Source organism: Clarias gariepinus, chromosome 7, assembly GCF_024256425.1.
Source record: "Clarias gariepinus isolate MV-2021 ecotype Netherlands chromosome 7, CGAR_prim_01v2, whole genome shotgun sequence".
Taxonomy (NCBI): domain Eukaryota; kingdom Metazoa; phylum Chordata; class Actinopteri; order Siluriformes; family Clariidae; genus Clarias; species Clarias gariepinus.
Window position 1 is genome coordinate 12,930,746 of NC_071106.1, and position 25,639 is coordinate 12,956,384.

At 37.5% G+C, this 25,639-nt stretch overlaps 1 protein-coding gene across 1 annotated transcript in view; it reads right to left on the bottom strand.

Annotated features, from left to right (window-relative positions):
• Window positions 1-23,651, bottom strand: part of pclob (piccolo presynaptic cytomatrix protein b) — a 59,428-nt gene extending 35,777 nt beyond the window's left edge. Inside the window, exons 1-9 of the mRNA XM_053500098.1 lie at window positions 23,046-23,651; window positions 21,931-22,707; window positions 20,902-21,660; window positions 19,016-19,744; window positions 17,937-18,719; window positions 16,545-17,801; window positions 15,375-16,352; window positions 2,918-3,481; window positions 518-2,786 (exon numbers count right to left, since the gene is read on the bottom strand). Coding sequence (XP_053356073.1) covers window positions 518-2,786; window positions 2,918-3,481; window positions 15,375-16,352; window positions 16,545-17,801; window positions 17,937-18,719; window positions 19,016-19,744; window positions 20,902-21,660; window positions 21,931-22,707; window positions 23,046-23,651 — 8,722 coding nt within the window. The remainder of the gene's footprint in view (window positions 1-517; window positions 2,787-2,917; window positions 3,482-15,374; window positions 16,353-16,544; window positions 17,802-17,936; window positions 18,720-19,015; window positions 19,745-20,901; window positions 21,661-21,930; window positions 22,708-23,045) is intronic.
• Window positions 23,652-25,639: the final 1,988 nt, after the last annotated feature.

Consider the following 25,639-nt stretch of genomic DNA (forward strand, 5'->3'; position numbering starts at 1 on the left):
GTAGCTAATGCTGAAGTTGGACTCATTGCTTGATTTGAGACAGAAACTGTAATTTGCTCATCTGTGGACACTGAAATTACTGTAGATGTAGCCGTAAGGGTAGAATAATCGGCAATATTTGTGGGTTCTAGAATTTCTCTTGAATGTGCAGTTTGTAAAACTGAATCAGGTTGTGACACTCCATCTTGTATTGTAACAATAAATGCATCTGAGGTAGGCTTTAATGGTAAAACTGGTTTTGCAGCTGAAATTAAAACATCAGCTGGCTTATTAGCTTCTGTTGATTGAAGAGACCCTGATGCTTCAGAAGTAGCAGTATCCAATGGGAAGGAAATTAATGTTGGCTTCCCAGGTAGACTTGTAGCTATTGAGATGTTCATGGCTTTTTGGTTGGATTCCTCACTGGCATTGTCAATTAAAGGAGTAGATTGCACTGAATCTTGAGGTGGTGATTTTGATGGTAAGTCTGTCATTACAATTATAACTTGTGTAGAATCATTTCCAAGGCTTGTTCTACTTTCATCAGCATAGAGTTTTGTTGGAATGGAAGTTTGCCCTGTAGGCTGATCTATAATGCCTGAGGAAAATGCTGTTAAATCTAAGGAGGGCAAAGGGGGTGTTTGTGAATCCCATACATAAGTAAGGGGCTCATGTTCAAGTGCTGATTTTGATAGTGGAACTTCAGATACAACAGATGTGGGTTCAGACTCTACTGACTGTACCTCAACTGAAGATTCTATAAATTCAGAAGGTTCCTCTGATCCGTCATCACACTGAGCAATGCCATTTACCATAATTATCTCATGCTCTTGTGTGATGCTAAGTTCCTCCTCAACCTCCTCTTCACCAGATGAACACTGAGTAATTTTTAGATCAGGAATCGGATAGAGAACATTTTTAACAGACTGATCTTGTTGAGGTGTTGACTCAGTCCTGTAAGGTTCCATCACACACTCAATAGGTTCAGCTGCAAATTCATTCTTGTCATTATCCTCTTCACCACTTGAGGGAATTTGTATTATTTCTGCTGAATCATATAAAGGCTCAGATAAAGACAGAGGTGAAACTGGTGATAGAGGAGTTGATTGTGTAGGACTTGTTCCTGAAGTCATAACATCTTTTTCCCTATTCAGCAATTCATCACTTGCAGTTTCAGCATACCACTGCCAATTCTCATCCTGCTGTTTTGTAAACTCGAAGGTTTCTGATATATTTACAAAACAAGTATCTGTAACAATGGGTCCAGTGGTATCTCTGTTAGAAGCTGATCTATATACTTGAGCATGCTCAATTGCTTGATCTTTTAGCATGAGTTCTCTATTTTTCTGCATTTCCTCATAGGCCTCATCTGGTGTTCTAAGCTTTCTTAGTGTTTCTGGAACAGAGATATCAGTCAAGTACTCACCCAGAGTAGCATTATAATCAAATGGCATTGCCTGCGCTGGTTCCTCCACTAGTGACTCGTAAACATAGTCTTCTATCAGCATGCCACCATACAGTGGCTCTATATCCGGTGGAGTGATTTTTTTTGTCATAGCTTTGAGTTCCTGAGCTTTCTGCATAATTTCTTCATATGCCTCATCTGCACTCTTTAATGGTTTTGCTTCAACATCCATCGGTGGTGGTTCGTGGGTAACAACATTTTCTTGTTCTGAGTCTGTACTTGGTGATATGTTTGAGTAAGAAAATGTCTCATAAGTATTTATTTCTGAAATTTGCACTACATCCTCAGCTTGAGATAGGGTGTCAGTCTGAAAGTGACTATTTGGTGGATGATCCTGCAACTTGTCTTTTTCTTTATTGGATTTTTTGTACGGCTTTTTGAACTGCCTTTGATCATTTTCCCTCTGTATTTCCTGTTCTATAAATTGATCTCCTTCCTCCAGGATCTCTTCCTCCTCAGAGGAGTCGCTTATATTCTGAAGGGGTTGACCTTGCCTGTGCTTAACTTTCCTTTGCCGCTTGCCCTCTAAATTTTCCTTCTTGTGACCGGGACTGCTATCACTTTCTTCACCAAGTGAGGACAGTGTTGTGGGTGAAGTGGTTCCTGATGTGATGTGGGATACTTGCATACTGGAAGATCCACCGTCTTTAGAAATATCTTCAACTAAACTCTCTTCTTCTGAAATCTGTCTGACATTGTCCTGTACAAAAATAGCTTTTGCACTATTAGTTTCTGTGGTTTCTTCCTTCTCATTCTCGTCCTGGAGAAATGTTTTAGCTGTTTTATAGACGGGACTGGGCTGCATTACTTTGCCTTCTTGCTCTTGAGACAAGAGGCAACTATCAGCACTTTTTTCAGGTACATTAAGCTGCTTTATGGTCTTTTCAGCTTCACGGTCAGTATCTGCATCACTGACTTCATGTTTTGTGATGTAACCTTGGAGATGAGTTGATGACAAATCCTTATCAGCACTTGCTTCCTTCAGCTGTGAATGTCTAAGCTCTTCATCTCCAGAATCAAAATAATCCTTTGTCAACACTGTTTCTTTAAAATGAGCCAAGTCTGATTCAGTTTCTTTCAAAAGAATCTCACTAGCTCTCTGAATCTCTTTAAGCTCTTCCTCAGATGAACTGTATGATTCAGGTGAAACTGGCAATAGTTTGTGCCCTTGTGGGTGTTTTTTATCATTCACCCCTAAGTTGTTTGTCTCCTCCCCTAAAACTGATATAACTATGCTTTCACTCTCACAAGGTGTAGTAGGAGTAATCTTTAACTGAATTGCATGCTCTTCATTCTGATTAAGCTGGTCTGGGAATGCAAAATCGTCTGCCAATTTTGATGCCTGTTAAAAAAAAGTTTGCATAAGTTATTAAATTATGCAAATGTTTAATAAAAATTATTACAAATCATTTTGTGAAATAGATACGTGTTTTTTTTAATTGAAAAAAAAAGTAACATTGTTGTGGACATTACCGTAGACGTAAGTTCACAAGTTTCCTTAAATTCGAGGGATGCTTTAACAGTAAGAGGCTTCAGTTGTGTTGGTTCATCGTTTGTCTTGACCAGTGGTTGTACAGTTTTACTTTTCATCTCAAGTGATGTAATGACAACATCAGTAGGCGGTGTCTCTGGTTCTTCCTGAAGTGTCTCTGCTTCTGGAAAGCTTACATGCTTTATGGGTACTTCTGTAGTTAATTTTTCTTGTGTGACTGTAGGTTCTGCAGGTGTACTTTTCATCTCATCTGTTTTGTCAGCAGTTTCAATGAGTGTAGACTGTATAAAAGCAGAAGGAGCAGCCACAGCTTCCACAGGTTCCACTTTAGAGGTCACTATTTGTATTTCAGTTTTAGGTTTAATGACAGCAGGCTCATGGGTTTCAGTGGCCTGACCAACTTCTGATATTTTAATCGTTAGGGCTTTGGGTAATGCTGCTGATTCAGTTTCAGATGTAGGTAATGGGGTAGGAATTTGTCCCATATCTCCCAGGTTACCAGATAGGGCTCTCTGAGTCTGGCAGTTCAAGCACAACCACTCCCCCTGTAAAAATAAATAATTATCACGAATGAACATAGTCTGTATCATTTTAATTTTAAAATATTGCTTTTGTATATACACAGTTATATATAAGGAAAGCAGGAAACCCCTTATTGTTTGCATTTATAATGTCCTTTATGCATGTGCTTGGCTAGCCAATATCGAACAGCTATTTCTGAAAAATTAATATGGAAGACAATATTAGCATAGTAATTTATTCTATGGCTAGGCAAATTCTTACCATTGGTAATGTTGCTAAATATATTGTGATAAAACCAGTTAATAAGGGTACTTAGGTATGTTTTGCAGTCATGTGATATGCTCGATTTCTCAACTGGATAGGCTTGATTTATCAACCTAATGTTTCTGTGGATAATTTTATTTCTATCAAAAGCAATCAGATACTCTAGTAACAAACACATTTTTTCTGTCTGGTATTGACTTTAAGCCCATTACTTAGTTAACTATTATTGTGATTTTTGGAAGTAGCAGGGTACTCACTGATTCACCCATAGTTTAATGGTTGATCGATACAATTGAATTTAGCAACAAGGTTTTTAATGATAGTGGAGAGCATGGTAGAAGGTTAGTAAGTTACATTTTTAATCACCTTAAAGCAGAAAACATCCACAAAGAGTCCAAAATTAAGTCTTTAGGGCACAAGGGCACAGTTCAAAATTAGTTACCAAAAAAACTGATATGACCAGCATTTTTCTTTACTAAAACAATGGTTTTCAACCCTGTTTCAGAAAGTCAATGTGAACAAAGCATTTCCCATGAAAGCATGTTTTGCCAAAGATGATGTAAAAGTCAAGGAGACAAAACGGAGCCCTGAGCTCAATGACGCTGAACAATTTTGAGATGAACTGGAACTTGCCCACATGCCTGATCATCTTGCCTAACATCAGTAATGCTCATATAGCAGAAATCCCCAAAGGCATGTTCTAAAAAACATTTAACATTGAATGTCACAACATCTGTCTGCCATGGTCTGCCCCATCTCAATATCAAAAGGGACATAAATTACCGGATGCCAGTGCCAAAACCCGCCTTGAAAACTAATTGTGCTACAGCATTTTTAGCAAGACAACACTTTCGATAATGTCATCTTAAACAACACTTTGTCTTCCTACAGTAGTAACTCCTTCTAAGTCATTCTAAATCGTCTCTAACTGATCCATGTACGTTTATTTACGGCTACAAAGTTAACTAGCTTTCAATACAAGGTTGAATTCCAAATCGCTCTTTAACCCCTGATCAAACACTCAGGCACTACTTGGTGTGTGTAACAAGGGATTCTATAGCCTACATAAAATACTAACCTTCTATTTTAACCTATTTGGGATTGAACAATTTGTTAGCTATTAAAATGCTGATCTGAGCATCTGATGAAAATCTGAGGTAGTCACCTTATGATAACAAATTAAACCTCTAAAAATTAAGATCCGTATTACCCTTTTTAACAATTTTCATGCATCTATTTCTCTTTTAAATAAAACGTCCACCATACCATACTTCATATGAACATAATCAACAGAAGCTATCGATTGCTAGGGTACTCTTTCATCTGTGTTTAACAATTTGGGAGAATGTTGCAATCATCAACTCTAATGAACAGCTGATCAAGAAGGGGGGGCATTTAACCATCTCCTGATGGAGAACGCAATCAGGATAATAATCAGAAGGGGCAGTGTTCTTCAATGCAATCACTGATGCTTAGCTGGATGTACAAAGTTACTGTAATGGCAAAACCTGGCTAACCTGGAAACATAAAAATGTGTATGTGTAATAGAGCAAACAAAGTGCAGAGAGAAATTATAGCTTTCCTCATCTCCTGTAACATAAAAGATAGCTTTTTTATACTAGTCTCATGGTTATCTGGAATTTTCAATCCTAATTTGCACTCATTTCCTAACTAGTACTGAAATACACATCTGATATTTGACAATTTGTCTCCAGTTTGAGAAACTCAAATGAATTTAACAATAATCAAAGCAATGCAAAAGAATAAAAATAAAAAAAAGCAAAAATGTTCAAGTTAAAACAATTAGGTTCTTAGACGATTACTGCATCAGAATTCTTTACAACACATTTTACACTACAACAACATAGTTTGACCTGCTGCTCAGTATGCACAACAATGATCTAGGTATATACTTACAAATAATGCTGATAATAGTCCTGTACAGTTACAATACACCACATTTCTTTGTTTGTTTGCTTTAAACTACCGCCCTACAGACAAATAAATGCACAGGCTCTTTCTATAGCAGGATCCTAATGTTGTTTTTCAGCTGTGTTTTGACAGTTTCATGTCTCCCTAAATTGCTAGCTTTGCACTTTCAACAAAATAGTGCATCTTAAAAGTGTTGAGATCACTTATTAGCTCAACAACCACTTACAAGCAGAATACAGCCACACAATAAACTATGTTCGGATGATGCATGGAGAAAGCCGTGCCACTTAGAGAAAGCAGAAGCACAGAGGAAAGAGTGTGCAAAAACAGTGGCACTGTCAGCACTGGTTTAAAAGCTGACACACATTTGCCTATGTGTGGAGACGCAATTGGAAAGTCTGTAAATGCAGGATCCTGTAATATGTATACACACACACACACGCACACGCGCGCACACACACACATGCACACACACAAACCAAAGCATTGCCGCAACAATGAGTCAGTGCAATGTTGTCATTACTGTCTATCGTCTGACCATCTGCTGTTCACATCCTTAGTATTCGAGCTAAGTAGCATGATTATCCCAGGATGCATTATTAGTCGACATTTCCTGTGTTCGCTTTGTTTCTAGTCAGTTGGTTTAAAATGATGCCCCTTATATAACCAGACAGAGCATAAAAGCCAATAAGCCAGCTCATACAAACTATAAAAGAAATATTGAGCAAATATTGAAAAGATCACATGCTGAATCAATTGAAAACAGCTGAGTGGTTTATGGGGTTTATAACAATAACTCTGTGTGGTCTTTACACATTAAGCATGGGTTTTGTGCAATTTAATAGATTTTAATAGCTCTTTTATGGATATATCCTGTTATTTTATATAATTTGATTTTGTTATTTGTTGTAAGAAATTTTATTAATTCATAATTTTCGAGCTATAGTATTGGTTGATAGAGCATTTGTATTTAATCCAGAATGACATTTGAACAAAATATTGTTAAGGTAAAGTTGTCATAAAGTTACTACCTAAATAAAGTGAGAATTGCTGTAACATCTCCTTATAGTGATGAACAATTTAGACATTGTTTAAAAAAAAAAAAAAAAAAAAAAAACTCTAGGTAAAGACCAGTGCGAAATTAGCATTTAAATTTGTTGAATAAGATTTGACATAATGTATGACTTTGATTCTTTTGTGATGAGATACATATATTGATTTTCGTATTTGTTAAAGTGCTAATAACTGATGAGTCTCCGTATAGTCGGAGTGACAGACTTAGTGTGCTGGTGCAGCTCAGAAAGCAAAAAAAAGATCAGTGAACCTTGCCAAAATGATAATGGAAATGCAGCTCCATATAGCCTGAGCGGTAAGTGTGCAATGTGAGCAGGTCGATGTGCAACACATTTTTTGAAGGACAAAAACTTCAAATGCTTGATTATGCAGTACAGTACCTAACATACAGTATCACCAACTTTTCATTTAATCATGTTCAAAAGTTAGTAGCCTCTCTTTTAATTCTATGATTATAGTCCTGTTGGAGGAGACAATTTCGTCTAAGCTTTAGCTGTTGAACATATGGCGTCACATTTACCTCTTGGTTTTATCTGTCCTTAGGACATTGTTTGAAAGAAGTTAATTCAGATGCAATTTTTCACATGTCAGTTGTGCTTTTGAGATTCAAGATTTAGGATTCAAAGGACTTTATTAATCCCAGAGGAAAATTGCTTATTCTTGGTTACAGTTGCTTACAGTTGTTATTGAGTAGATGGGAAAAGTAATAAGTAACAACAACAACAAAATAATAATAATAATAAAATAGAAAGAGTCCTAAAACAGTAAGTACCATAAATATGACCCAAGAGCATTTGTAAATATTGCACAGTAATCTAATATATGTATGTAATATTGTATTATTATATGTAATATTGTATTACATATTTTATTAAGAAGTAATATTGCACTTATCATATTTTTAATACATGTAATTATTAATGTCCTATTGTGTTACTGTTACTGTCAGTGAATATCCACATAGTGTATGATTTCCAGAGAAGAGTTGTATACGTTTATGGCCGATGGGAGAAAAGATACATCTGTGGTACACTTGATGGTAATCAGTCTCTGGCTGAAATTGCTCCTCTCGTCAGCGAAAAAACACTGTTTTATGTTCCTTTTAAATAGAGGAGGCTTTCTCCTGACAACCCTTTCAAAGAAACCCTAGTTATTCAGTCTTCTTCTAATTGTGCTGTCTTGGACTTTTAAATTTAACAGGCTAAGAGAGGCCTGTAGGGTCAAAGATACTGTTCTTGTTTGATTTTTTTTTTTTTTTTTTTTTTTGACTTTGGGATGAATGTGCTGGGAAATGCACTTCTGGAAAGATTGACAACTGTCTTAATTGCTTTTCACTTGTGAATAATCTTTATGACCATGGAATGCTGAACTCCAAATGGTTTTCCAGATTAATGTGTAGCAACGATCGCTTCTCTAAACCATTGTTTATGTTATTCCCTCTTTGCAGCTCCAAAACTGCCAAAACTTCTGCTTTTATAGACATCAGCACCTGACTATCAATTAATCAAGAGCTGCAACTTACCATCTTAAATCCTTTGGATGCAAAAAGGGTACTTAGTGTTACCTGCATGTTTTTGGCTTCATTTTTGGAAAAATAAATAATTTTGACAGTGAAAAAAGATGTCATTGTCATTGTTTGTCTGAGGTTGTATTTGCCTAATACTGAGACTGTATGTTATGTACAGCATAAAGAATCTTTTCAAGTTTTGATCTGGCTGCCTGCATTTCTGATATCTCATACTGTCACTCTTGCACTTTAATTAATGGAAAGACAGTGAGCTATTAAGAGACACTGGCAATTTTTAAAAACTGGGTTCATTTATTGTATAATAAATTGCTGAATTACAAAACTCTAAATTTGTTTCTGTAAAGGCGACTGCTGCTATTCATCCGCTGAGAAAGTCAAGCACTCACAGCAGTAATTCATGTTGCTGACATTCATTAGAATGATGATCCTTTTTCTTCCTTCTGCATTGCTATAGCGCTCAAAGCTGCATCCGTCTCTGAATGACCGAGTATATGAATGCATGCTAGCAGCTGGATTTGATATCTATAAAAGAAGCATAACTCCCGCTAAACGTGCATTTAACACACATAGACTATTCAGACTGTTCTCAGAAATCTCAAAGCAGCTTTGAAAGTGATAAAACGCTACCTACAGTGCATTAGGGGCCTTTCATCAGTAAACCTGAACAAGTGAACCGAAGTGGTTTTGTGCTGAATACTGTATGATTTGATTGGTAGATTGACTAAAATCTGCATTGTACTATAGGGCAGAGGCTCTGCTGTTTCAGAACTATGCTTGGTCCCTTATTGATTTCTTGGCAGCAGCAATTGGCAGCATATGTAGCCGGCTAATATACTACATTTTCATCAGCCCCCACAGTAGCACTTTCTCTATAAATCAGGCCTAATGATAACAGAGAGTCTTGACCTACATATCTGAAATAGGCAGAGTTGTCAGCACTAAGGTTTTAGTGATAACACATTTGTACTTCTCTGACATTTACAGCAGAGGTTATTATTATTATTATTATTATTATTATTATTATTATTATTATATTTGGTTGTGTCTATCAATGCATACTTACACAACAACTACGTATTTATTTATTTATTGAAAACAAAAAAAAAGTTATAATAATGTTGCATATATGAATATAGAATAGCTCTATACATGTACTTGCCATTGCAACCCATTTAATCAACTTACAATATTGCACACATTTGATTGACTTAATGTCCTTCTATTATGAATGGGTTCCCAATTTAGGCAAATAAAGAGGATAACACCTGCCAAGAAACTCCTAAGCACTCATGGTTTTCTTTTCTTTTTTTTTTTTTTTTTTTTTTCTTTTTTTTTTTCAAGTAAGTAATAAAGGACAGTAAATACAGCAAATAGGAACAGCCAAAAACATTCGCCATAGCAAGAATCAACAAAAACCTACAAGATATACACAAGACCAAAAACGATCTTCCAAAAAATCTAATCAGAAGACCAACTACCGATAATGGAATTACATCCCATTCTCATGTAAATTAAATCCTGCTTAAACAGGGATTTAAAAAAAACTATTCTAGGGGACGTACAACGTCATTAGTGTGCAAGGTTCAGGAGTCGGTCTTGAGCTTCAGTTACTTTCTGACTACTTTCTTACCTTCCACCTCGCAAAAACAGTCCAGTAAGTGGATTGGCTCATTGAAATTGGCTCTAATGTAACTCTGTCTAGGTGGCTTAATGGTAGGCATTGTTGCCCTGCACCGTCCCGCCTCTGTGTGCGTAGAGTTTGCATGTACGTCCCGTGTTTGGTGGATTTACTCAGGTTTCCTCCCACAATTTAAAGACATGCAGATTAGGATGATTGGCATTCCCAAATCACCTGTAATCTGTGTGTGTACGTATGTGTGTGTGTGCCCTGCAATGGATTGGCACCCAGTTTATGGTGTTAATTTGATGTACAGTATGGATTCTATGTTTTACGTCTTATCAATTAATTTAATTTCCCCTGTAGTGTACTTCTGAAGCTAAGCAGTGGCTTCTTGTTTTGAGTATGAGAACATGTGACTGACTGATGGTTCATAGAAAGTGGACGCTTTCGCTGTGGTTATTCTATTCACTAATGTACATGTTTACAAAGCTATTAAAAAGTAAATTTAAAAAAGGCATTACAAACCAGTACTAGAAATTTTATCTTCTTAGATATTGCTCTAGATATTGGCCATTTTATATATAAGAAGCCTGTAATATACTGTATGTCTGAATGCTGATTTTGGTAAAGGTCTGCACTACATATGAAATGAATTTGTCAGTTGTGTAACACTGTGATGGGATCTACAGTTACTGTGAGGGTGACAAAGTGGCATAGTGGTTAGCACTGTCACCTTGCACCTCCAGGTTCCACGGTCGATTCCCTCTTTGGGGTCTGAGTTTGCATGGTCTCCCCATGCTTGGTGGGTTTTCTCTGGGTGCTCTGGTTTTCTTCCACAGTCCAAAGACATGCAGATTAGGCTAATTGCCGTTCCCAAATTGGTCGTAGTGTTTAAGTGCGTGTGTATGTGTGTGCGCCCTGCAGTGGATTGGTAACCCGTCCAGGGTGTATCCTGCCTTGTGCCCTAAGTCTCCTGGGATAGCCTTCAGACCCCCGTGACCCTGTATACAGCGGTATAGACAATAAGTGAGAAAGTGACTCTGTCTCTGTGTGATGGACTTGCTTGTTGTATTTCTTTTGCGTAGCACTCTGGGATATGCTCTGGATTCACCATGATCCTGACCTGGATGAAACACGATCGATCGATCGATCGATCTAGGTGAGGTGTTGTCCACATGGCTTTTTTCTGAATCTTCGGACTTTCTCCCCTATCCACCTCCTAAAAGGATGCCAGTAGGTGCATTATCTTTGCCAAATGGCCCATAGTTGTGTGTGTGCCAAGTGTTTCTGTAATAGGTTCCGAATTCACCTTAACCTTTACTAGGATAAAGCTGCTACAGAAGATGCACAATGCATGAAAACACTGCATGCATTATGGTCAACACTGCCATTTATCATTAGTCAGTCTGTGTGTACAATTTCCAAGACCAGTGCATCCAACAATATATTACATGATTTTGCTCTTGTGCTGATAATGGCATGCTGGTTCAATTTGCTAGATGCATTACTTAGTGATATGAACCAAACCAAGTATTTCGCATGAGTCAGCTTATAAAGAACATTTAAGCCATGGTAAAAATAGTAAGTTCCCTTGGTAGATAATAAGGTCAATGTTTCACCAGTAGGAGTTTCAGCTGTGTTTGTAAACAGCACTCACATCTGAGCCCCACACAGCATGAACATAGAATCGAACACAACAGTCCTGGACAGCATATTCCTGTTGGTGGTTCACTGAGTGATTAGAAAACAGGCCTCGTGGAAAGGCATGCGTATGTTGTGTGATTTGTAAGGAATAAATAGGCTAAACAGAAGCTTTTGTTAAACTAAATGTCTCCTGGCTTACATCCAGGGCAGTGGTGGATGAGTGTGTTAAGACTCTGAGTTAGTGAGTCAGTCAGTCTGTCTGTCTATCTATCTATCTATCTATCTATCTATCTATCTATCTATCTATCTATCTACCTACCTACCTACCTACCTACCTACCTATCTAAATTTCAAGAAGATCTGTGTAACTGAATGCAACCCCAAAAGTTGCCAATGGTTTACTGTATTTATTGACCAGCTTTTGGCAGAAGATTAGGGCATTGGCTCCTGAAATAGGTGATGGTCAAAGATAAGTCTTTCAGTGTGGTGAACCCTTTACACATGCCACACGTGCAGTACTTTCACTTCACTATGCTTAGACTTCTGTAACAATAAGTTACACTCACTACACCTCCATCTACTCGTTCCAACAAAGTAAACTTGAATACTGCTTGCAGAACCTTTGAAACATAAGACAACCATGCTGGCTGATCTAAACCCTTAAACAATTTCCCTACCTGTATCAGTTTCTATCAGACTAGCCAGCTTGACCCGCTCTCAGTCTCTTCCATCAGGCACACATATTATTGATGAATTAGCCGCACAGACCTCCTGCTCTTTCCAAACACTCGTCTCATTACAACTGCCTAGTATACAGTGATGATCAAATTACTGCACTGAGCAAAAAGAAGTACAAACACACAAACATGAGAACACACACACACACACACACACACACACACACACACACACACACACACACACACACACAGACTCAGAGTCAATGGGTATATTGATGTATGAAGTGAAATAGATCAATTGCTTCAGGTTTTCTTTTTTCTTATCTTGAATTACCTCTTGCTAAATTTTATTAACGTAATTTTATACCACAGCATTGTTTAATTCATAAATTTCATTAGTTAGAAGATGCTAATAAAGTTTATATTCGGTTTTGAATTTCTTATTAGCTATGTTATAAGAGAAAGTAAATATACATGCTATGTGTTAGATATAATTAATGGAATTAAGGATTATCGTTATTATAGAATTATCGTTATTATAGAATTACAGAGGGCACCCAAATATATGTACAATCTCTTGAGACTGATGACAGCTCTCTCCAAGCCCACATGAGGATGTTAAGTGGGGTAGATTAAATCAGATGCTATTTCTGGCCAGCAGTGTGTTGGATAATGTGAGTACAGCAGATCACTTGAGCAGCAAACAGTGGCCTTTGAAATGGTGCCTCCAGACATATGCATGGCAGCCATATATGAAAGCATGTTGTCATTGAAAGGTTCACTGCTTCATTATTAGTGTAGCATGGTTTGACTCACAGACTAAATCAGGGTGGATGTAGGTTAAAAATTGATTTTCAAGAATCAAAAAGACAATGATTCATAAAAGTGAGATTACTTTAACTTTTAAAACTAATGAAACACTGGGATTTTCAGACTTATTTAAACTGTCAATCCATGTACTGTACCTTACTCACATGCACCTTGTTTGATTGACAACAATTCTCTTTCAGATAATGCTGCATTCAAGTGTTTGTTTATTGAGTTGACAACAATCCCAGATCACACTTATACAGTAAGAAAAAAAAACACCATTACTTTACCAAACAGACCAAAAATTAGCAAATGATTCAATCATACAGATCATTTCTCTCATCACACATCCTCATTTACAGCATTGCAATATAAGTGTGCGCTCGATATCATAATGCTTGCTTGCTCAATTCCAGCCAGTCAGAGGCTAAAGGAGGATCAGTGCCAGCCAATTACTGGTGGCAGTACATTCTGACATCCTGTTTCTGACTGGCTTCTTTTTATGCTCCATGTGTCCCTCATTGAGCATACAGTACAGTATGTCAAACCCTTATGTTTTCTTTTGTTCTTGCGGTTATCACCTAGTATATACTTTATCATCGCATGCGTTCGTTAAAATTTATTTTTATTTTTATTGGAATTAGGTAAATGTCTCACAAATTACAATCCGTACTACTAAACAGAGACAGGCATGTACAGTTCTAATACTTACTTTATAAGTATTAGTCAATTAAACCTGATGCATTGATTCCATAGTAGCTGTCACATAGAGAATAAATAAAAAGTTACAGAGAATTATACTAGAAGTATTTTAGGATTTAGCATTACAACCTTTTGGAACAAAAAAAAAAAATACACTGTAAGCTATGTATTTAATTGTAAACCACCTAACAAACTTTTGCCATATGCTGATAAATAAATAATAGTGATATAAACTTATGCATGCAATGATAAAATATTGTTGGCTAAGTTTATTATGTGTCCAAAAATCACAGGTACTATTTAATAGTTATTTTTATTTATTATTTTTTAACATTATATGCATGTTATTTTAAGTTTTTAAAGACCTTTTTATTTGAGTGTAATAAAGCTTTTGGTAAAAAAAAAAAAAAACTGAGAGAATTGCATGAAAGAATCATGATTGGCATTTTAGAAAGAATTGTGCTGCCCTACAGTACATGGAACTGCTGGATTAGGGTACGGCACAAACAACAGCTGGTTGCAAAATATGTAAAGGCAAGGTTGGCGTGTTAAGGAAAATCAACAAAGTTGTTTTACCACAAAGAAATCACACTAAAAGGTCCCATAAAATCCAGATATCAAGAATCAAGCTTTCAGAATCAAGATTAAAAAAAAGCCTCAACAAATGCATTTTAAAAAGGCACAACTTGACCAAGGTACTAGCGTTATACAGTATAAATATGAAACGTAAGGATAAATAGGGATTTGAAGAAACCAGAGTACCCAGAGAAAACCCACCAAGCAGGGGGAGACAACCTCCAATCACAATTTAGTTGCATTCTGTGTTAAGCTGCATTTGGCCATGCTTGGCTTCTGTTACCTAACTGACAAATTGAATCCATACGTAGTGCAGACCTTTAACCAGAGTCAGCATTTAGACATATATTACAGGCTTCTTATATACTGTATGAAATGGTCAATATTTATTGATTTGTAATGCTTTTTTCAAGTCAACAAAGAAGTCTAATAACTTACTGTATATTATTTGAAGCATTGAAATATTTTAGAATTTTATCTGGATTTATCCATTTATAAAACAATGATTGCTATTTGAAGAAGGTAAAAAAAAATAAGAATAGCTCTTTTTATGATATTTTTTATTTTATTGCCCACCTGTTCTCCTTTAAAACACTTGTAAAGGCCTAATTGAAACCATAACGTTATAATAAAAGCCATCTGGAGTTTCAAGGAGCAAAATAGATGTTATGATCCATGCAGAAACCAGCTAGTCCAAATTTACTTTTTGATAGCTTTGTAAACATGCACATTAGTGAATAAAATACCCACAGCAGAAGCGTCCACTTTCTATGAACCATCAGTCAGTCACATGTTCTTATACTCAAAACAAGAAGCCACTGCCTAGCTTCAGAAGTACACTAGAGGAGAGTTTAGTTTTGAAAATCTAATTGAACTTTAATAGTGCCAAAGGATACTATATATACATTGTATCTGATTGCTCTTCACATGCTTTTTTTCCCCTCAAACATCTGCAAGTAATATAATTTAAAGAGCTAACTGCCAGTTTTCTTTTTGCACATCTAAAACAATTTAAAGGCAATAAATCAGGAGTTTTAAAACACAGACTGCAAAGTAAACATGTAGTCAGAACAGAAGTGGCTTACCTCAGCAAGGTGAGGCATGGGGTTAAATCCACAGAGGTTACACACCATAACTTTGCACTCTGTACACGTATTGTAGTTAGGAGGTTCCTTTAAGCCAACATTGATTTCCACCTTACAAAGTGGACAGGTTGGTTGACTTGATTTTGATGGTTTAGTCAGTGCAAACACTTTCACAGACTCAGGAATAGCTTCTTGCTTTTCAGTAACTGAGGACTCAGCTTTTGTCACATTGGGTTCTTCCATCTTCTTTTCTACTGACTTGTCATCCAACTTCTTTGCCATGGTAGTCTTAGGCTCTCCCGTAGGGACTATAGAACCCTTGCGAGAACTAGGTGGTGTGGACGACTGAGATACAACAGAGGCTTTACGAGAGACTGGTGGAGATGACTCATCTTGAAGTGCTGATGAAATCAAAGTGGAGGCAGAGCTAAAGATGGATGATCCAAATCCTAAAAACTTTCCAGGGACATTAGTCATCGACTGTGGTGACGGTGATCGTGACCTGGCTGTCTCTGTTAATCCAGCAAACCCGAAACGCTTCCCAGTTGTTGATTCAGAGGACTTAGAAGTGGCAGGTTGAGACTTGCCAAATCCGAAGAAGCTTGATTGCTGCTGTGGAACCTTAGCCTGTGAGGGTGGAGTGGATCTGCCTGGTGATGCTGTACCTTTTACCACCTGTTTCTGAGATTTCCTAGGTTTCTCCTCTTGTTCATTTTGTTGGGGCAGATCATTGTTTGAGGAAAGCACATTTTCATTCAAGCTTGACTTTTGATGATCTTCCTTTGCTGCTGCTGAGACAGATGGAGTCTTTACACCTACGCATACAAGGGATGAATCAGCCAATTTGTTCTCTAAAGTTGGTAGCTGACTGTCCTTTTTAAGCAATGTCGGCTGAGGGTTTATTATAAAACTTCCTGTTGGTTCTATTGATTCTTCTGCTCTCTGCTTCTGGCAATTTATACAAAGCCATTGTTTTACCTGTAAAAAAAAAAAAAAAGGAGATCTTTTTTAAATCAGTGCATGCCTTCTGTACACTTTTAATCCATATTCTCAGTAAACTTACAGTTAAAACAATGCTCATACAGTATAAGACATTATGGACATTATAGATTATCTTTAAAAACAAAACAAAAAAACTTTAAATGCATGTTTCAAAGATCATTTTCTCACCTTTGTTTGATTTGGCATGGGATCAAATCCACACTGATTGCATACATTGCTGTTACATTTAGTGCAAGTGCTGAAATTAGGCTGGCCATCAGAAGCCATATTCAGCTTCACCTTGCAGATAGGGCAACTAGACTGAGCCAGTACAGAGGCTGATAGCAAAGGAGGAGAAGTCTGCATGTCTGCCTTCTCATCTGGTGCCTTCTCTACATGTTGTAAATAAGGTAGTTTGGCAGCTTCCGCAGACTCTTCTTTTAGTTTTACCTTTGACTTTTCATTTGCTGCCTGTTCATCTTGTTTTTGAGAATCAGATGCTTTAGTGTCTCCTGTAGGAATGGTCTTTAGGGAGGACTGAGAAGTAGCGGAGCCCTTACGAGAAGTCGGTGGTGTTTTAAGAGAAGCTTGGGAAACTGTTGAACCTTTACGGGAAGAGGGTGGTGTGGCTATTTTGATAGATGTCTGGGAAACTGTGGAACCCTTACGAGAACTTGGTGGTGTTATGGAGGGTCCATCATGAACAGCTGATGAGATCAGATTAGAAGCTGAACTGAAGATGGAAGATCCAAAACCTAAAACCTTCCCAGAAACAGACGAAGCAGATTGGGGTGAGGGTGCCTCAGTCCTACCACCAAAGTCAAAGAGTTTCCCTGTGCTTGTGTCAGAAGGTTTAGATGGTGTAGATTTCGATTTATTACTGCTAAATCCAAAATCAAATAATCCTGATTCCTGCTTTGAAGTTTCGAGGTTTGGTATGGAAGATTTAGATTGCAGTTGCTCAGGCTTCTCCAGATCACTGCTACCGTCTGTTGACTTTTCTGTTGGTTCTTGATCAGTTCCAGGTTTGAGTGAAACTACAGACTTTTGATTTTCCATAATAGCTTCAGAAGACTGCATACCTTTTGTTTGAGACTCTTCTTTAGTGTCAGCAGGAGTTTCTTTTTCCTGGGCTTTTTTAACTGCCAAGTCATTTAAATCATCTTTCTTTTTGGTTGTGTCTGTATTTGAAATGTTATCATTTTGAACAAAAGATAGATTAGAGGCTTTATTTTGATCTGAAGAAGACACTTGTTCGTGGGATTCCTGAACCTGACGTAGATCCTTTGTGTTGCTGTCACAAGCATTGGTAGATGTTTTTGGTGTTATAGTGCTTCGAGACAGTGTTGAACTGGATACAATATCTGGTTTTGTTTGTGGTTCCTGTGGCTCAGTTCCCTTTAATGCTCTCTGTGTTTGACAGTTTAGGCAAAGCCATTCATAAATCTATTAAGAAAAAAACAAGCAATTAATTGTATTATTTATAATAGATTTTATTTAACAGTTAAATCTAAATATTCAGTGAATCAAAATATGCAGTGGCTAAAATATACTGGAAATCCAAATGGACAAATATATTACCTCTGTCTGATGGGGAGTGGGGTTAAATCCACAGAGGTTGCACACTGTGTTTTTGCATTCTGTGCAGGTATTGTAGTTAGGTGCTTCATTTGAGCCGACATTAAGCACTATCTTACATAGTGGACAAGCAACATCCTGATGTTTAGAAATGTCTTCCATTTTTGAATTTCCATCTTTTAACTTAGTCATTTTGACTTCCTTTTCACTTAGTTTATTCTCTTGTTTCTTTGCAGCAGAAGGTTTGCTGTCCACTTTGGCTGCTGTATCGGGTTCTTTAGTAGGATGTTTTTCTTGTTCTACAGATTCTTTCTGAGAAGAAGGAGGAATTGCCGGTGTGGTCTTTACAGAAGCCTGAGAAGTAGTAGAACCCTTACGAGGTGTTGGTGGTGTTGTAGGCTCATCATGAACAGTTGATGAAATTAAATTAGACGCTGTGCTAAAGAGAGAAGATCCAAAGCCTAAAACCTTTCCAGAAACAGCAGCAACAGCCGGCTGAGGAGAAGGAGATCGAGAACGAGCACCACCAAAACCAAAGAAACCTGACTCCTTTTTTGAAGCGTCAACTTTTGGTGTTGGGGGTGTGGACTGTTGCTTGGCAGGTGTAGAAATTGATTTATTTGTTTCTACTGGAGTAGGTTTGTCCTCCGGCTTTCCAGCAAGAGATTTCACTTTCTGTTGGGGTGATGCTGGAGTTGGTACTTTGTCAGCCTGTAGCTGAGCCTGTGTTAAAGAAGCTCCTGGTACTCGCTGCATCTGGCAGTTCAAACATAGCCATTCTTTTACCTGTAGAGCCATAACAAAAAATAATGATTATTTTGTTATTATGCGGAAGCATATACATTTTTTTTACTTGTCATAAATCCAAAGTCGTTCATTTAGGTTTTAAATTTGGAAGGTCAAAATCAAGATTAACAACAACCTTTGACCTTCCAAACCTAAGCCCAATGCCTTAACCTTGGAGACCCAACATTTTACCCCAAATTCTAGGCAAATCAATCACATTTAAAAGAAACATTACTCTGCAACTTGAACTATGGTCAAAATAGTACACTCTGGTAATGTTTTTTTCATAAACTTACTTCACTTTGTTGTGGCATTGAACTAAATCCACAAAGATTACACACAGTAGTTTTACATTCAGTGCAAATGTCATAGTTGGGTGGATCTTTTGTGAGAGCCACCTTGCACAATGGACAAGGTTTTAAAGGCTCATCAAGAGTCGGTGACACAGACGAAATTTTAATTTCTGTCTTTTGTTCTTCTTTCTGTCCTGACGACCCCTTATGCAATGCGTCTGCCGTTGTTGTGTCCTTTTCAGATCTTTGAGAAATGATAGAACCCTTTCTAGAAGTCGGTGGCGTGGTGGAAGTTTCATCTTGAAGAGCAGACGAAATCAAATTAGATGCTGAGCTAAAAAAGGATGAGCCAAAGCCTCTGGCCTTCCCAGAAACAGCAGAGGTATCAGGCCGAAGAGATGGAGACGTAGTAACTCCAGTACTAAAACCGAAAAAGCTCTTCTCCTCCTTTTTCGGTATACCAGGTATGTCAGGAGAGGACTGTTGTGCTGACTGAACAGCAGTGGGTTTCTGTGACTCTGCTGCGCTAAATTTATCCTCTTTTCTTACAACTTCAGCAGCTTTCATTGTGGCATCAACTGAGACATTTGGCTCCTTTTGTGGGTTATCTGTAGTTTGAACATCCTGCTTTGGTGCTGTTGGAGGTATTTTAATTTCCTCTAGTTGAGGCTGTTTAGGTTGAGGTCCCGGCGCTCGCTTCTTCTTGCAGTCCAAACATAACAATTTCTTAACCTGTTAAGTAAATAACAGAATTTATGCATACAAGTATTAGATTAATAGTTATAAATTACTGAATGCATAAATTTGAAGGGAAATTTTAAATATAATCTGGTTGCATTGGCAAAGAATATAAAAGATTTTAATTTTCCTAACACTTGGGTACACTTGGCCAAATTTAACTATGAGGTATTACCTTAAATGGAAAACATTACTCTGCCACTGATAGAGTGGAAAATTAATCTAAACTAGAGACAATTTCTGGGGAATTTGTGAAGTAGGTTGAAAGATGGTGCACAGCTCATTTGTTCCCAAGATATAAGCACTAATCATGGCCATAACCATTTATGTTAGTGTTCTTTGGCCAGTCACCATAACTAAAGGTCTCTCTACATGGCTCACTCACACACAGACAATGTAACATTGACTTGAATAGAGAAAACAGTCTCCTGTTTTTGAGCCGGGTGACTCTGAGCCGGATACATGTTGGTGCTAGAGCTTTTCTTTTTGTTGTGTTTGAAAGAGGAAACACAGCTCAACATTTTCTCCTATAAGTTGTTTAAGCATTTATGCAAAAATGATTCAAGCATGAGTCGGCAGTTTAGGGACAGAGGCGTTTTTGCTGACTCACTGTTTCTACACTGTTAAAATCCCATTCCTTTTCAATGGAGCGAGTTCAGGGCTAGGTTTGAAGGAGTTAAATATTTTTATATGATTTTTTTCAGAGTAGTACAGATTTTAAGCCACTTGAAATAAAGTGAAAAATAAGCAAGCTGGGGGCATGGAAGCAAAAAGGGTCGCGCAGGTCACAATCAAATTTCTGGAGGTACAGCCAGTATAACGCACATTAAATGTCAAAGTTTTTGGTCCCCTAACAAAATTTGTTTCTATTAATTCCACTAAAATTAATATAACGTTGCTGTAATACAAGTCAAAGGAGGCTAATGAAACAAGGAAATTTTAACCCCCCAACTAACAATTGATGCTACTGGCCTAAGGAGCAGTTTTGATCACTGTGTTCGGTCCAATGCTTACTCTACCATTAAATCGTATTATTTGTGCAGTGACACTTTTGGAAAAACTTATCCCAAAATAATAATATACAGAAACACAATGACTTTTATAACAAAAATATAGGTAATTACAGGAATGTTTATTTAATTGTGTTTTACCTTTGTTTCTTGTTGCACGGGACTGAATACACAAAGCTTACAGACAGTTTTCTGGCATTCAGTACAGGTAGCGTAATTAGGAGGATCCTTCTTAAAGTCAGCCTTGCAGATTGGGCATGCTTTTAGTGACTCTGCGAGAGAAGTATCTGCCTTTGGCAACTCGACTTCCAATTTGGTTTCTGGTTCTATTTTTTCAACTTGCTTCTTGTGAGAAGTGGGTGAAGTTGAAATAAGTTTAACAGAAGTTTGAGAAGTTGTGGATGCTTTACGGGAGGTTGGTGGTGTTGTGGAAGGCTCCTGCTGGACAGCTGATGAGATCAAATTGGATGCAGAGCTGAGAAAAGAGGAGCCGAAGCCTCGAACCTTTCCAGAAACAGCTGAGATATCAGGCTGAGGAGATGGTGGCCGAGATCGAGTACCACCGAAACTGAAACCAAACAAGCTTGACTCTTCTTTTGGAGGTTCAGCTTTTTGTGGTGGTGCAGATTTTGCAGGTGAAGGTTGTGTTGTTGGAGGAGTGGATTTTTGGGACTCTGCTGAAATAGGTTTATCTACTGGCTTTCCAGCTTCAGTTGGCTTCTCATCTTTGGCATTTACTGGAAGACTTGGGCTCTTCATTGGAGCGCTTGCAGCAGGAGTCTCTTGGTGTTTCTTTGGTGATGCTGGTGAAGGTACCTTGTTAAATTCTGACTGTGTTTTTGCAGGAGGAGGTCCTGGTGCTCGCTGCATCTGGCAGCTTAAACACAGCCACTCTGAAACCTGTTAATGCATGAGAAGCAAGTTTACATGTATCAGTTGTAAATGTATTACATGCATAAATCTGAACCTTTAATTGACAGTTTATGTTGGGTTATAAATCCAACACCATCTTAGATGAAAATCCTTAAAATGCTTAAGTTTTTCATTAAAAAACATGTTTTGACACCTTTAAAAGACAAGCAAAAGGTAAAAAAAAATCTGTAAACTTTAAACCTAAATGTACATGTGCAGAGCAGAAACGACAGTAATAGAATGATCATATTTTCTTACCTCAGTTTCTTGTGGAATGGGACTAAATCCACAAAGGTTACACACAATATTTTTACATTGTGTGCAAGTGTTATAGTTGGGTGGATCATCCTTGATATCAGCCTTACAGAGTGGACAAGCTTTGAGAAGCTCTAAGCAAGCGGTATCCTTTTTCAAAGGCGGAACTGATTCCTTTGTCGGTTGGTCTTGCAATTTATTTTCTGTTTCTTTCTTTTCCCCATGTTGTTGTGTGGCTGAACTCCTCCGGGACAAAGGAGGTGTTGTGGTGTTTTTTAAAGAAATTGTAGAACCCTTACGAGAGGTTGGCGGTGTGATGGATGGTTCATCCTGCACAGCTGAAGAGATCAGATTAGAGGCTGAGCTCAGGAAGGATGAACCAAAGCCTTGAATTCTCCTAGAAGCTGCAGAGGCAGCCACCTGAGGAGATGGTGGATGTGATTTAGTACTACCAAAACTAAAACCGAATAGTCCAGACTGTTTCTCTGGAGGTTTTGTATTTTGTGTTTCAACAGCTTCAACATGAGCTTCTTTGTCTTCTGCCACGTTACCAATGGCTCTTGGGGTCGTTTCTAAGGTGAGTTTGTCCTGAGGTCTTCCATTTACTGTGGGTATCTGATCAGACTCTGTATCACCCACTGGAATGCTTGTCTTTTCCTTTGTAAAGTCTGAAATTGGAGCCTCCTTCTCTGATTCGGTAAGAGGTACTTCCGTTGTCTTTGCAGGATGAGGTCCTGGTGATTGCTCCCTCTGGCAGTTCACACACAACCAGTCCTGCTCCTATAAGGAAAACGAGAAAAGTATTAATTAAGTCTTTAAAAATAAAAAGAGTATGCAATACTCCTAGAAATAAGAAGACAATGCAGCAAGAATTTTTAACATAGAAGCATTGCAATAAATGATTACCACCTCAATTTTATATTTTGTTGAATATTTTCTTATGTAGAAATGATTCGGGTGTGCAGAATAATTCATTATTATTAATATAATAAACATTTAATAAAAGATTAATAAATTTGGATTTTTGACTTTCTGACTGGGTCAGATTTTTTTTTTTTTTTTTACTTTTTCTCAGTCCAAAGTATACCTAATGATTTTTGTACAGTATATTCTCTTACCTTGTTTATTTCTGCCCTGGAGTTTAGTCCAGCACAAATGTTACACACAGTTGATTTGCAGGACCTGCAAGTATTGTAGTTTGGAGGTTCATTCTTAAAAACCTCCTTGCAGATTGGACAGTTTTTTTGAAGCTTGGCTAAATTTGCATCCCCTTTGTTAAGAGCAGATGGTGCTTCGACAGACTGAGCATTTGGTGCTTCCTCTCTAGGTTTTGATTCTTCTTGCATCTTAACAGTAGGTGGTTTTGTCCTCGCAGAAGTAATACTTTCTACAGATGCAGGCAAAACTGATGTAGCCTTTGCAGAAGCCTGAGAAGTGGCTGACCCTTTATCCTCCTTGGGCACCTCAGATTTTGGTGGTTGAGAAGACTTAGCAAGAAAATACTGTGATGTTGAAGAAGTTGCAGTGGGATTTGGTGATGCTGACACAGTGGGCTGATCCTCTTTTCCAACTTCAGAGAGACTTTTAGTGTTGTCTGTGACATCTACTGGGAGAATTGATTTCTTTGCAGGTGCAACTGGAGTTCCAGTCCACTCTGCTGGTCGTAGTGGCAGGATTGTTTTAGCCTGTGGCTGTCCAAGTGAAGCCCCTGATAATTGCTGCATTTGGCAGTTCAAACATAACCACTCCTTCACCTAGAGGCATAAAACAATTTAATTGGTTATATATTTTAAAAGCATATAAATATGCATCATTTCATATACAGTATTTACACATAACACATACTGTACAGTCAGAGTCTAAGAATAGCAATAATGTCATATAGTACAATTTCAATATAATCACTAAATATATAATTTCAATATAATTATTGGTATATAAACATTGCATTACAAAATGCAGTGTATTTTGACAGAGTTTGATCTTGACAGGTTGCATCAACAAATGACATGCAGTTAAAGCTTCAATTTTATTTATGAAAGGTCACTGTGTGTACTTTTTTCTTATTATGATTGCTAAAATTTAAAGCTTAGAAAACCCCAAGAGAAATGTCATATTTACTAGATTCCCTGTGCAATCCATCATGCACTGTCATGCTGCTCGAGAGGCATTTCATGCAGCAGTAGCTCAAAACAAAACAAAATGGATTTTTTTTTTAAATATGTATTTGAAACCACTGTTCTTAATAACTGTGACACCAGGCCTCCTAGAAGATAATCACCAGCCCCTAAATGCCAGTAATTTAGAATGTTGTATAGCTGCCCACACAGTAGCAGTGTCAGCAGCCAGAACAAAACAATATCCAATGTGCGCAGGGTAGAGGTGAAATGACATGCATACATTTATCACTTGTGAAGCTGAATGTAAATACTATTCACTGAAAAAAGGACTTGTGTTTGTGCTGATTAGGTGCTCTTCAAGTTTTAATTGCAAGAAAAGTGGCATACAGATTAACAGACAGAGCTGCAAGCAGGCTTACCCAGAAAAAAAAAAGAAAAGAAAGGTTGAAAAATCTAGCAGTCATGTGGGTTTTCTCTTATTTCTTTTTACATTATTCTTTTTAAGAATGATGAGTGTGGTAGCTACCTAAGTGAAATCAGATGGAGGATGCTCTAACTCTATATACTGTATATGTTTATATTTTGCTAAAATAATAGCTGAAATGTTTAGGTTTTTTTTATATTTGGCAGATCCCCTTTTACCAAGAAGTCGCATCAAATCCAAATTAGCCCAATTCTGTGGTCTCTGGCAGTACCCATCATTCATGCCTAATACAAGTTTTACTAGTTAAACTTTTACTTGTAACATACTGTATACATTACTGCACAGTGAAATTCCTCCTCTGCATATCCCAGCTTTAGGGGTTAGGATATGAGTTCAAGTTCAAGTTCAAGTAGGCTTTATTGTCATTTCAACCATATACAGTTAGTACACAGTGAAACGAAACAACGTTCCTCCAGGAACAAGGTGCTACATGCAACATAAATTTACAACATAAATTACCATAGACACTAAACTAGCTAACTAAAAGGCCTAGTTAGCTGGCTAGCAGAGACAGGACAGAGAGACCTAACATAAATTACAACATAAATTAACAAAAACTAACTAGCTAAGTAACATTTGAGTGCAGGGTTAGCCATAATATGGCAACCATGGAGCAAACAGCGTTAAGGGGCTTGGGCAAGGATCCATAACTGCTGACCTTCTGATCAGAACCCCACTGGCATGCCAGCCACTAATAGTTCCTAATAATCCATATATGGGCTGTTTATGGACATATGCAGAGGCCCCAGTGTTTCTTTCATTTGGAGAACTAAATGGATGCAAGGTGCTGAATAATTGGCATTTCAATTCTGGTAATATTCCTCTAAGAGGGGTCATAGATATTACCAACAGATTTTTCTATTTATTTCTGGACAGATCTCTTTTTTCTGTTTTTGACAGTGCTTTATTTTGCTTGCCATGACTGGAGCTGAGAGGGGATACAAGAATTCTTTGACTATGTGACCCATTTTTTACATTTTTGCCCCAGTCATGTACTGTATGTATAGTTGGGTAAAATTAACTAAAATTCAGTTCATCTTATTGCCCAGGTTGTGCTGAAAAAAGGGATATGTCACTCTGTACCGCACAATCCTGAGCCCTATACTGT